The 13,700-nt window shown below is 41.1% G+C and overlaps 1 protein-coding gene across 1 annotated transcript; it reads right to left on the bottom strand.

Annotated features, from left to right (window-relative positions):
* Window positions 1–731: 731 nt before the first annotated feature.
* LOC146685535 (histone-lysine N-methyltransferase set-1-like) lies at window positions 732–4,129 on the bottom strand. The gene is made up of 5 exons (XM_085442179.1): window positions 3,554–4,129; window positions 2,739–2,859; window positions 2,493–2,655; window positions 2,182–2,374; window positions 732–860 (listed from the first exon to the last, which is right to left on the bottom strand). The coding sequence occupies exons 1-5, from the start codon at window positions 3,590–3,592 to the stop codon at window positions 732–734; spliced, it is 645 nt and encodes a 214-aa protein (XP_085298305.1). The 5' UTR covers window positions 3,593–4,129.
* Window positions 4,130–13,700: the final 9,571 nt, after the last annotated feature.

Genomic DNA, 13,700 nt, shown 5'->3' with positions numbered 1-13,700 from the left:
GTGGGGGGGGGGGCTTTCCACTCAAGAAATGTTTTCTTCTGAAAAAAATACTGGCTACAATAGTTAACAACTGATTCCTTTGCAATCATCCATCCTCTTCCACTTATCCTTATCAGGATTGTGGGGTAGCAGTTTTGGGGCCTATACCAGCTACCATAGGGCAGTACAACCTGGACAGATCACCAGTCTAACATGGAAGGACAAGCATTTGCATTCACACCAAAGGGCAGTTTTGAATCACCAGTTAACCTAACCCCATAAGCTACATCTTTGGACTGTGGGAAGAAGCCAGAGTACACAGCCAGAGAGAGCCCATGCACTAAAGCAGTAAAAAGTGCCTAAAACAAGTTAAGAAGTTGTATAGTACTATCTATCTTAATGTTCAAGCCTGAGTTTCAAAAAATTTCAACATAGAAACAAAGCACATGCAGTCAGCTCTGCATGCTGTAGGTCAAACTGTCAAGAAATACGAGAAGACCCCTCCTAAAACCAGAGTGATGTCACCATGAAGCAAACTTTGACGGAGTCTCCCAATAACAGTGTGGTCCTCCTAAGTCACATTTGGGTGGTTAACACACACACACTCAGATGTTATCCAGACTTGCACTTTGAAACAATGAAAAGGACCTACAAGCCACGGTCCATGTAAATCACATCACACCCAGGTGACTGCCAAACACACACACACACAGCATCCATAAAGAATGATGATAGATTAAATTATTAGTTCATTAAGTGGTACACTGGATTATATTTACCCTTTCAGGCTCTGGATGTTTCAGGTCCAGATCATTGTTTGGAAAGCTGTTTGGTTGCGGCTTTAGGCAGCTCACAGTCTTCTGAATCTGGCTGGTCTCCGTCTTCGTGTGTAACAGATAGAAAATGAATATACAGTGCATTTTTGAAGAGGCTTTTGAAACATTAAATAAACTGTATGAGAAAGATAAGTTTCAAGCTATTGTCTTTAAAATATTCACTGTCATGTATAGAGAATTTAAGGCCCTATGATTAAGAGACAAATAGTCAGTGTGATTTCTTTATTTTTTAAGCCATTGCTAAAGGAGTAAAACAATCACCTGTAGCAGCAACGAACTGTCACTAGGGCCCATTTATCTTCAAGGGACAAAATTTAAAATGAATCTAACTAAAGAGGCTACACAGCAAAATCTCCAGTGTTAAATTAACACTAGAGAGTGTCTATATGGGTCCACACAACACTGTTGAGTGTTGAATTAACACTTTTGACAGTGTTATATGTTTAAAAGTAACCTAGTCAGTTTTGAAGATTAACAAAGACTAACACTGAGCAGTGCTGATTTTCTAACACTGGAATATTTCTAACATTTTGAGTTATTTTCCAGTGTTAGAAAATCAGCACTGCTCAGTGTTAGCCATTGTTAATCTTCAAAACTGACTAGGTTACTTTTAAACATATAACACTGTCAAAAGTGTTAATTTAACACTCAACAGTGTTGTATTTAACACTCAGAGGTGTGGACCCTTATAGACACTCTCCAGTGTTAATTTAACACTGGAGATTTTGCTGTGTAGAATCACATTAAACATCAATCACTGTTAAAATTTAGAAACCGAAAGCCATTTTTTATTTCTGCATACCTGCTGATATTTTTTTAGTGCTTTTAGAGGGCTTTGATGTGGCAGCCATCACAATTGCCTGTTTTCCATTAGTACCTACCCCTGTTTTTCCAGTAGGTTATAGTACCATGTAGTTTTTCAGTAACTACTGCACCAAGGTTCCAAGTGATCCAAAGTGATCAGAAAATTTGACATAGACTGAATGCCACCAGGTGGCTGGTCAATGGTGTCACTCGATAAGTTATGAGTGCGCCTCCTTCGTGAAAATCCAAGCCATCATTTTTGAAACTCTGAAATGTTTGAAATAGCGACCAAAATTAACAGCGTGATCCCTGAATTGAACACTAAAGTATAGACTGAGCAGCAGGCATTTTGTCACCTTGACGTCCATGCTTGCTGTGGCATTTATATCACTGGATGCTCGGCTGCATTGCTATAGTTACCCCAGGCACAGTAGGTGATACTCAATTTCAGTGAAAAACTAGATGCCCTAAGTCACGTTAAGCCAATTTGAGTAGGTACAAATGTAAAAATGGCTTAGGGTATGCAATTTATCAGTTCCAAAAAGTACAATTGTAGAAATACCTTGCATCTCCAGAGCCAATCCGAGTCACCATAATTATAGTCTATTTCTTCGCCTGGACTTATGTCTCTGCTTGCAAATAAGCATAGATGGGGCTTTCCATTGATATTTAATATTTTCATCTTAGCACTTGGACTGATGTGGTTGTCGTTGACAAGTCTGCCTAATGACCCATCTTCTTGAGATGCATCCACACTGTGGGGTTAGGCAAAAAAGTATTAGCTTAACTAGTTAGTTAGGAAGCTTTTTTTTTCATAAATCAAAAGCAATGTGTCATTTAATCTTAATCAAACTACACTGATATAATACGCACCACCAGAGTTTTCCATCAAACTTGAATTCAAACATGAACACCTTCAGGCTGTCATGATAAACTCTGTGTCTCCGCTCACATTCTTCTTTTGTTATGAGTTTACCTCTGTATTCCAAAAGAAAGTCTCCTTTTTGGAATGGAACAGTCGTGAAAATGCCCCGACCTGAATTGCAGAGGCATACCAAGTGAGTGACAAAAGACAAAGTGACAAACTCCAAATCTAATCCAAACTAAAGACCAACTTACCTTTGAAGGCATTTATGTAGTGGATATCAAGTCCCAGTTTGTCCCTTCCAGCAGAAACATGACAGACTGCATCCTCCCGTGGAGGAATGCGTCTCCTTCGCATGTTCTCCTGTACGATTGGCTGTATTACCAAAGCATATAAAGTATTACGATTATCGTCATCATTGTCATCATCATCAGTAGTAGCAGAACTAGCAGTAGTGTAGTTTACAGCATAAACACAGCTGACTTATTCATAGTGCTAATTTATGCCTTCTTTTAAAATGTTAAAGGCCTAGTACTCAAAATGGCGACATGTGACATTTCTGTAATGGCGACTGCAGAGAGTGATACAAGTACTGAGAAAGCTTAGGCATCAAAACTGTAAGAAGTTTTTTCTTCAGGCATATAAATAAATACACGACTAAATACACTTATACCCTTGCTTTTATTTTAGGGCTGTCAGCAGAATGGACAGACATTGGACAAACTGCCCGAAATTAGCTAACAGCGATATCAGGGATTTTGACTCAGACTGCGCTGGTTTAATTGTTAATCGCGTTAGTCGCGATGTCGGCATTAACACGTTTAAGCCACAATAATGCTTTAACACCGAGTAAATCCTAACACGGGTTAGCCCGCTTTATCGCGTTGACGCGGTTAGTCATCAGCCCTATTTTATTTACTCAATGACAAACGCTGGGGCCGTTTTACTTCTTCAAAGACTCACTAACAGTCCATAAAGCATAAATTAAACCAGTTTAATATAGGCCTGTGCACCTATAATTTCATATAGTATTAAAGTCATGGTGCATTTTACATTAAAAAAGGCTTACCTTTGTGTTTTTAATCCGTCTTCGTATTGCCGTCGACATACACTTGTTAAAGGGCACGCGCGCGAAAGTTGTGGCGCCGTTTCCTGTAGGTACCGCCTATATATATAGCCTACCAATCACAATGACTTCCGGCCGTGTGTATTGAAAATGTGTATTAAATTGCAGTACCTACACACATCCACTCTAACTCGAAACGTCGCTGTGCAATACACTGGAATACACAAAAATCAGGTGAGGGGTATAGGTGGACTTTTAAGAAAATCAGAAAATCTTTTAATTATAGTTTAATAAATGAATTTACACTACAGTTTAAGCAAATACAGGTCAAAAGATAAATAATGACCTCATAAGAAGTAGAAAAAATTATTATTTAGACACTTAAAAATGCATTTACAAGTCATGTTTTAGGGGGACACATGAATACACAGCAAAAAGTCGAAATGTCCCCGGAGCCCAGGTACAGCGCAGGTCAAATGTCAATCCATACCACATAGACGCACTCACACACACACACACACACACACACACACACACACACACACACACACACACACACACACACACACACACACACACAAACAATACAGATATTGAAATGACTATAAAGTCCTCAGTTTGCCCTTCACATGGTCCTTTCCTATTAAATCTGAAATAGTTTCATCACACTGCCAGCTCTCTGTGATAAGTTTCCTTAGTTTTAAATGTACAAAGACATTTCAGGTACTTTCTGTTGATTAGGGCTGTGCGATATCGCAAGATTTGGTATCAGTCTGATACCAAGTACACACAGGGCCAGTACTTCCGATACCAAAGGCAGCTTATGTAGGGGACAACAGTGTGTCATCACTTATGATATGAATCATCATCAGTTTGCATTTTCATGACCACCAGCTTTTCTAGCGGCCTCTTCATGGTTCCCATTCGCCTACGGGATCCCCAGGTACTTGTAACTGTCCTCTATGTCTGCAATGTTGCCTTCTGGTAGCTCGATCCCCTCAATTCTGACTACCTTCCCTCTCTTTGTTATCATCCGACTACACTTCTCCAGCCCGAATGACATCCCGATGTCATTGCTGTATATCCTGGTGGTGTGGATCAGTGAATCGATGTCTCGTTCACTCTTGACATACAGCTTGATGTCATCCATGTACGGGAGGTGGCTGACAACTGCTCCGTTCCATAGTCGGTATCCATAGCCAGTCTTGTTAATGATCTCACTGAGGGGGTTCAGGCCTATGCAGAACAGCAGTGGGGACAGAGCATCCCCTGGGGAGATCCCACACTTGAGGGTGACTTGTGCTATGGGCTTGGAGTTGGCCTCTAGTGTTGTACGCCACATCCCCATTGAGGTCCTGATGAAGGCTCTTAGGGTCCTGTATATCAAGATCAACAGGACCCTAAGAGCCTTCGTATATATATATGAAGCCTTATATATATATATATATATATATAGTGTAGTCGGATGGCAACAAAGAGAGGGAAGGTAGTCAGAACTGAGGGGATTGAACTACCAGAAGGCAACATTGCAGACATAGAGGACAGTTACAAGTACTTGGGATCCCGCAGGCGAATGGGAACCATGAAGAGGCCGCTAGAAAGGCTGCAACCACCAAGTACCTGCAGAGGGTCAGGCAAGTCCTGAGGAGTCAGCTGAATGGTAAGAACAAGATCCGGGCCATCAACACGTACGCCCTGCCCGTGATCAGGTACCCTGCTGGGGTAATAGGCTGGCCAAAGGAGGAGATAGAAGCCACTGACATAAAGACAAGAATGCTCCTTACCATGCATGGAGGGTTTCACCCCAAGTCCAGCACCCTGAGGCTGTACGCTAAGCGGAAGGAAGGGGGCCGGGGACTGGTGAGTGTCAGCACCACAGTCCAGGATGAGACAACAAACATCCAAGAATACATTGGGAAGATGGCCCCAACTGACCGAGTGCTCAGTGAATACCTCAGGCAGCAGAAACCCAAGAAAGAGGAGGGAGACGAGGAACCATCATGGAAGGACAGGCCCCTGCACGGTATGTACCACCGGCAGATAGAGGAGGTGGCTGATATCCAGAAATCCTACCAGTGGCTGGACAAAGCTGGACTGAAAGACAGCACAGAGGCACTAATCATGGCAGCACAAGAACAAGCTCTGAGCACAAGATCCATAGAGGCTGGGGTCTATCACACCAGGCAAGACCCCAGGTGCAGGCTGTGTAAAGATGCCCCAGAGACAATCCAGCACATAACAGCAGGGTGCAAGATGCTAGCAGGCAAGGCATACATGGAACGCCATAACCAAGTGGCCGGCATAGTGTACAGGAACATCTGTGCCGAGTATAACCTGGAAGTCCCGAGGTCAAAATGGGAGATGCCCCCTAGGGTGGTGGAGAATGACCGAGCTAAGATCCTGTGGGACTTCCAGATACAGACGGACAAAATGGTGGTGGCTAACCAACTGGACATAGTGGTGGTAGACAAACATAAGAAGACGGCCGTAGTGATCGATGTAGCGGTTCCGAATGACAGCAACATCAGGAAGAAGGAACACGAGAAGCTGGAGAAATACCAAGGGCTCAGAGAAGAGCTCGAGAGGATGTGGAGGGTGAAGGTAACGGTGGTCCCTGTGGTAATCGGAGCACTAGGTGCGGTGACTCCCAAGCTAGGCGAGTGGCTCCAGCAGATCCCGGGAACAACATCGGAGATCTCTGTCCAGAAGAGCGCAGTCCTGGGAACAGCTAAGATACTGCGCAGGACCCTCAAGCTCCCAGGCCTCTGGTAGAGGACCCGAGCTTGAAGGATAAACCGCCCGCAGGGGCGTGCTGGGTGTTTATATATATATATATATATATATATATATATATATATATATATATATATATATATAAAACAGGACCCTAAGAGCCTTCATCAGGACCTCAATGGGGATGTGGCGTACAACACTAATAATTCCAGTTTATTTAAAATTTTGAGTCTTCTTAAAGCTCTAGTTCATGCATACTCATATATATCTTATAATTATATAAGAATAATAAATCCCAAAACAAATAAACTATGTGAAGTTTGTGCAAAAACAAACCACAAATTGTAGATTATTAAAGATCGCATGGTGACTCTTTTTGCTTAACAGCCCACAGGTACTGTTTGATCTGCTGACCTCACTTCAGTCCACTCTGCTTTGCTGCCAGTGATTGAGAACGTGTGTGTGTGTGTGTCTGTGTGTGCTTCTCCTTTGAACTTCGCCCTAATAGGAGGCTGCGCTGCACTTCTACCAAGCTTCAAACCCAGTTGTGTGGCCCCGGCTGCGTGACCTGAGGGCCTGAGTTTGTTTAGCTGCTGATCGAGTGCTTTTAAATGGAGATGTCTGCTACAGCGTGTTCCTTTGCAGAGAAGGGAGACGGTGGCAGCCCCCGTGGTGATGAATGGTCTTATTCCCCCCTCCCCCTACCTACTTCACTTCACCCATTTGCAGCTGATCACCTGTTGTTTGGTCACAGGGAGGGGGGTCTGGGTTTTGAATTCTGTGTGTGTGTGTCTGTGTGTGTGTTCTAGCACACAGTAGATGTTATTGATTTACTCCTGAAGTGCTGGTGGTAGACAGCTATAGTAAACTCTGCAGTTGTTGTATGTGTGTGTGTTCTTGTACCTTTTTAGTTAGGGAGATAAATTTGCCATTCAAAGCTTAAGAAGAGAGGACTTTTTGTTCCCGAGCTCTTCTAATTCTTTTTTGGGTTAAGATGTGGTTAAAGATAGAGCTTAGTTTAATTACAAGTAATATCAGACTGTGTTAGAGACTAACCTAGGTTAGGTGATAACATGGGATATGAAAATACAATTCAAAAAGGTTAACATCATGAGTCTATCCTCTGTCACTACCTGTTTAAGGAACCGCAGAAGAAGATTTGCCAGTCACACCTCAAGAAAAGAAAAACATGATGTATACATGTTGTTTGTATTTCTTTATCTCTCATCCTGACTTACGTTAAGTCCAAGTTGTTAACCTTTGGACCTGACAAATGAAGCCAGTGTAGAAGTGTCAAAAACAGATCATGGAGCTGCAAACAAAAGTGAGTCAATCCACACAGACGCTCAACTATAAAGTTGTTACAAATCGAGAGTTCACAGCAGACATCGGCATGTTACAGTCAGGTAGAAAAATTACCAATTTTCCACTTACACATTACAAGATATAATTTTTTTTAAACATACCCATTTCAACGTGAGGCTTCAAGTTAAGAGGATGGCTGCTTTGGCAGACAGATGGATCCTGACACAGTTGGTTGTAGCTGCAGCTGTCTGCCACCATTCATCTCCACTAATCTCAGTCATGGGATTGCACCTCTCCACCATGTTTTGAATTGTTTTTAATGCAGTTATCTGACTTCTATCAGAGTGTACATACATCCAAAGAAGTCTCTTGTTTATATCGGTGAAATCCTAATATTGTACTAGTACTGATGTTTAGCATTGAATAGCAGACATCTGTGCCTGCGCAATGCACCCAAAGTCTTTGAATACAGTCTTGTTAACCAAGATTGCTGGCAGTAACTGGTCATTTATGTGTTCCACTGTCCACAATCATAGACTTAAAGACTTTGATGAGCACTTTCTTGAAGTCTGTGAGGGTTTAGGGCTGTCCTGCTGTCACATCATCAGTTGCACAGGGGTTGTCATGTAGATGATTTTAGTCCTTTATGCGTAATGTTGTTTAAGGCTGCATTTTAGATGGCCTTACCTAAGAGAGGTGATGCAAATGCTTTTGAAAAAAGAATTAGTACCAAAGCTGAGCAAACAAGCATGAAGGGAACAACCAAACTGAAAGTTTTCCAAGTTTAACCTACACAAAATCAGAGGAAAGCTTTATTGCACAGCTATTTCATCTCTTGATCTTTATGCCTAGTTTTTGTGAATTTCACAATTATCACTCATAAACCACGGAAGGGAAAGATGTTCAGATCAAACACTTGGTAAGTGCCTAGTCCAGTGGAGCGTTAAAAAAAAAAACCAAACCCAAAAAGGGTAAAAAAAAAAAAAGTATTAATGCTTTAATGTCACAAAGTGCTGTCCAACTCTTTATGCTGCCCCCAAGTGGCTGAATAAAGCATTACACTCAGTCAATATTTACTATTTTAATTATTTTTTGAAAACAAAATCAGTTGCCATGCCATCAAAAAGGGTTTCATTTAAACCTAATCAACATAAGAAGAAACACCTACCAAATGCTAATAACATTAATAATGTATGCATGCCATCAGGATTCCCAACAACAGAATATCCATCCAGGGCATTCTTGCTGTGAGGCCACCAAACTGTCCAAATAAGAAAAAAAAAATCATCTACTGTGTCCTAGTCATGTCATTATGAAGTTAAAACGAGGAGCTAAACAGCACAGAAGTGTAGGATTACCGTGAGTACAAGCATGGTGTTTGTTTTTAGTGGAGCAGGTGCTAGATTTGTCTCACTGTCTGTCACCACAGACACTGCTGCTTTATGAAGGGGTTGCGTGTGTCTCAAAATTCCCCGATCAGGGACAGGAAGATCACCGCTACGCTTTGTGGATCACAGGAGCAACATAGGTGACTCGTGTTTTAAGTTGGATTTTGTCTTTAAGCCTCATAAGACCCGCACTTCACAAACAGCTGTGACTCTGTGATCCTGAGGGCTTTGTTTGTGTTCAACCTCTGGACCTCCAGGAGTAAAGGGAGGCATTTCAGCCACTTCTTTGTTGCATGGGGGCTTCTCAAGAAATAAAATCTTATTTGTGGTGGAACAAATCTTCACGGGGCTGAGCCACAGATAACACTGACACACAATACCGTATCAACGCAGCCCTCCATTGTTCCAGCCGGAGTAAGGCGATTCTGCTTGTCATCGTTGGCAACAGAAGCTACCAGCTGCTTTTGTGCAGCCAACAAGTGTCATTATTCAGCTCCACAAATGCGTCAGTCAGCTGAGAAAGAGGAAGGCTGAGAAATGTCTACAGATTCAGTGAAGTGATGCTCTCTCATGGTGACTGAAGAGGCCCAAGAGGCAGGTTTCCTGCCAGCAGATGAGGGTGTTATGGTACATATTATTGGATTGGAAAGTCTTCGGGATTTTCACCCTGTAATTCAAGTCTGCTGTTGCTTATATTGAATCAAATTAGACAAAGTATCACGCTGCTGGCTTCTAACTAGTGACCTGCACAATTCAAGAGACTTTTGCTGTAGCAGTGCAATGCCTTTCTGGGTTTGTTTCCTGGTAGTGAGACCTAGAGGTTCGAAGGATGTGCCAAATCCAAACAAGTATTTCATTCGTGATATTTTATTAAGCTGCCACAAACCTAACAAACCGTTTTCATCTCATTAATATGACATCTGCAACAATAATGCAAACAAATACGTATCTGAGACACTTTTCAGCAGAAGCTAGTTTGATAAAAGACTCATCAGTGAGCTTCTCAATCTACATGCTCTCTAAAACAAAAAGACTGCATCACACCATCCTTTGATCCAAGCAATATTTACACTGAATATGACAGCAACAGCAACAAAGTACAATATTGACACCTTCTCAAAACTCCTGTCCTCACTATGTTGTATCCAGGGGCGTAATTTCCAGGGGGGTTATGACACCCCCCCCCCCCCCCCCCCCCCCAATAATCAGACCCAACCAATATAACACCCCCAATAAAATGAGGAATTATCTTGCATAAATAGGCTGTTGAGTTTCTTTACTCATTTCAGTTATTGCCAGCAAAATAGTTGCATGTTTAATCATCTGGGAATTTACCCAGATTTATTTATTTGTTTAGACAGAGATCTTAATCCTTCTCTGCCATTTAGTTTTTTTTATTTAACCTTTATTTAACCAGGAATGTCCCGTTGAGATCAAAGACCTCTTTTTCAAGGGAGTCCTGGCCAAGAGGCAGCACATTTCAAGACAAATACATACAAACAAACAAAGTTAAAATTACACAAAACAATTACACATTATTGAGGCAGTCTGTAGGCCTTTGAGTTTAGTTTTAAAAACATTTAAAGACAACAGTTCAGTCAGTTTCCAGTCTTTCTGTAACATGTTCCACGAAAAAGGTGCAGAGTGGACAAAGGCTTTCTTACCCAGCTCTGTGCGGACAAGGGGAACAGACAACAGCAGCTGATCATTTGAGCGCAAGGAGTAAGAACCACTATTTGTCCTTGTGACCAAAGTACAAATATAAGGAGGCAGCAATCCTAGCATAGCTTTGTAAATAAAAGTGTACCAATGCCCCTGTCTTCTAATGGCCAAAGAAGGCCATTTTACTCTTAAGTACAAATCACAGTGATGGGTCAGGTATTTACAATTGGTAATAAACCTCAAGGAAGCAGGTTTAGTAGGTGACGTCTCTAAGTCTGTGCTTTAGTGGCAAATGTAACCATTAAGCATCGCTTTTCACTATTATTTGTGCATTTTTTGTAGATTGACTGTTTAAATAAAATTGTATCATTATTGTATATTGTACAACAAAAGAAACAAAAAACGAAAACAATAATTCATCATCATCCCCCATTCTGCCATGTCCCAGCCAGGATGGAGATCAGGTGATTAAGGACGCCACTGCCTTCAATCAATCCTCTTATTCATAAGCACATTTAAGCAGTTAAGCAAGCAGTTTAAGCTGACTTTTGCTTTGTGATGCAGTGATTGTCTGATAGAAGTTGTACCACCAACATAGTATGCAAAGCACATGTTCAGCAGCAGTAATCAGAATGAAGGATCTGAACTATGGTTGACTGTCTTTAAAACAGTCCTCATAATGTGACACTGCCAGCAGAATCCTGGACTGGTTACACCAGCCAGGCTGGGTCAGTGGATCACACTGCTGACACAAGATTGTGACATATTCTGACGCCTCAGCAGAACTGGAGCTTCATCACACCAAGCTCTATTTTCTTAGTCTTCAACAAATTTTGGTTAGTCTGGAGCCTTGCTCTTGGCTGACAGCAGTCCACCTGCCTCAAGGTTTTTCTGTTCAGCACATAGTTATCCTTAACTCTTACAAGCAATCGCCGCAGAACAATCAGTGGATATGAAAACAGACATGAAAACAGCTACAGTATGATTAAGGCTATTTTGTATGTGACATGTTTAAAGCAGTGTCGGGTGTGACGTGACGCCTCACCAGGGTCTCTTGTTTCTTGGTCTCTGTTGGGATTATCTTGTGATCTGCAGAGCAACGGTAGGCAGCTTTGTGCGGTACAGGAAGTGTGTAAAGATATCCCAATGCCTCCACATATCCTGGGGGCTGTAAACCACATAAAGGAGAGAAAACAACACCACTAGTGCCGGAAATCCTACCATCACAGGCAGGTGGGGTGACAATAGCTGTCTTTGGGTCCTCCACCCATCCCTCCTTTGCAGTCTGTCATTTGTCCTTACCTTATGTCTTCTTCATCTCACCTAGCCCTATTTTCACCACCACATCTGACCATGAGAGTGCGATGAAACCTTTTTTCATCTTTGCTCTCCAATACTTGAATTAGCTCTCTTCATTTCAGTCATTTTCCCTTATCTTTCTCCCATTTTTTCATTTTCTTCCATGCTTCACTGCTTTTCCAGCATGCGTTTTGCTCTCATTTGTACTCTTGCATTTTCACATCTGTGTTTGTTTGACTCCTCTTCTATTTCATTCAAGTTAACAGTGAATGTTAAGCATGCTTTAAAGGTGGCACAAATATGTTTAAAGTTCAAAGTTTGAAAGTATGCGTGGACAAAAATAGGGTAACAAATAACTTAAGGTGTTTATAGTAGTAGCTTAAAGGGAAATTTGGCTTCACAAGTCATGTGAAAAGATGTTTTTTTAAAATATTTAACACTATGCGTTCGTTAGTAAATCAAACTTATTCTAAATCAGCGGGCTCGTGCTCCCTGCCTGCAATGAAAGATGATTAAAGATAAAATGAGATACAGAATACTAGAATATGTTTAAATTAAGGTTAAAGTTTTTTAACCTGCAATGTAATGTTGTTCTGAGGATTTTGTGATGCATTAAATAATGACTAAAAGAAAATAATAATAATAATCAGTAGTAGTAATATTGGTTTTAAAGATGTTTTGTTCATATGCATGATCATAGGGAGTTCTAAGTGTGTTCATAAAGGATGAACACATCCAGATGTGAAAATATTGATAAATAATGACTTTGTGTATAAAACATTCATGCAATCAATTCATTGACAGTTTTATGAGTATGCACTGTTATAGGCCAACGTCCTTGGGAGATAAGACCAAAATGGAAATGTTTGTCCATAATCAGTGTTGGGAAGGTTACTTTTAAAGATTACAGACTACATGCCTCTAAATGTAGTTTGTAACATATTCCGTTAAGTTACTCAATATGACTAATGTATTCTTAGTACTTTGGATTACTTGATATGTTGTCATCCTTTTTATAACTACATGAATGTACTATTGATGTGTGATTTATTACTATTACTGAAGGTTACTCGCCACCGAGCTAACAATGTTAGCTGACGTTAGCCGAGGTTAGTTCATGGACTGCAGACTATTAGACTTGATGGATAGCATTAACAACCTGTTAGCTGCAAATAATCATGTGCGGTTCTGAAAGCAATACCAACTAGATTTTTAAATCTTAATATAAAATGAGTAACAGTAGGGTGGACATTAGGTAAAGCTGCACTTTTTGCAGTGATCTCATATAGAAAACTATTTCTGTATCAGTAATATGTTTTCTTTCTAGTAAAAATCTAGTTGGTATTGCTTTCAGAACTGCACATGATTATTCGCAGCTAGCAGGTTGTAATGCAGCCTTCGGTAATCGTAATAAATCACACAGCAATAGTACCTCAAAAATACTGAAGAGAGACGTAACCCAGGTAGCTACCACAACTAAAACAATGTAGTTGCTGTATGCTTTTAAAAAAAGAACTTACTTCCAGATGTTTCTTTTGACGCTAAAACCAGTTGGGTTGCTGGTAAACAGAGTTTGCATTGCACTGTCAGATTTCCGGTCAGAGCCTCTTATTATGTGTTTTGTTTGGGTTTCCGGCAATGCCTGGAATGACCAAATTTTACCAGCTGTCAAGCACAGTGATGGATGGGTGATGGTTTGGGCTTGTTTTGCAGCTATAGGATCTGGGCATCACCCAGTCATTGAGTCAACCATGAACACTTCT

This window comes from Copadichromis virginalis, linkage group LG19, assembly GCF_057382275.1.
Source record: "Copadichromis virginalis isolate Kocher_CV1m ecotype Utaka linkage group LG19, C_Virginalis_male_GT1.1, whole genome shotgun sequence".
Lineage (NCBI taxonomy): Eukaryota > Metazoa > Chordata > Actinopteri > Cichliformes > Cichlidae > Copadichromis > Copadichromis virginalis.
This window is presented reverse-complemented; position numbering and strand designations above follow the sequence as displayed.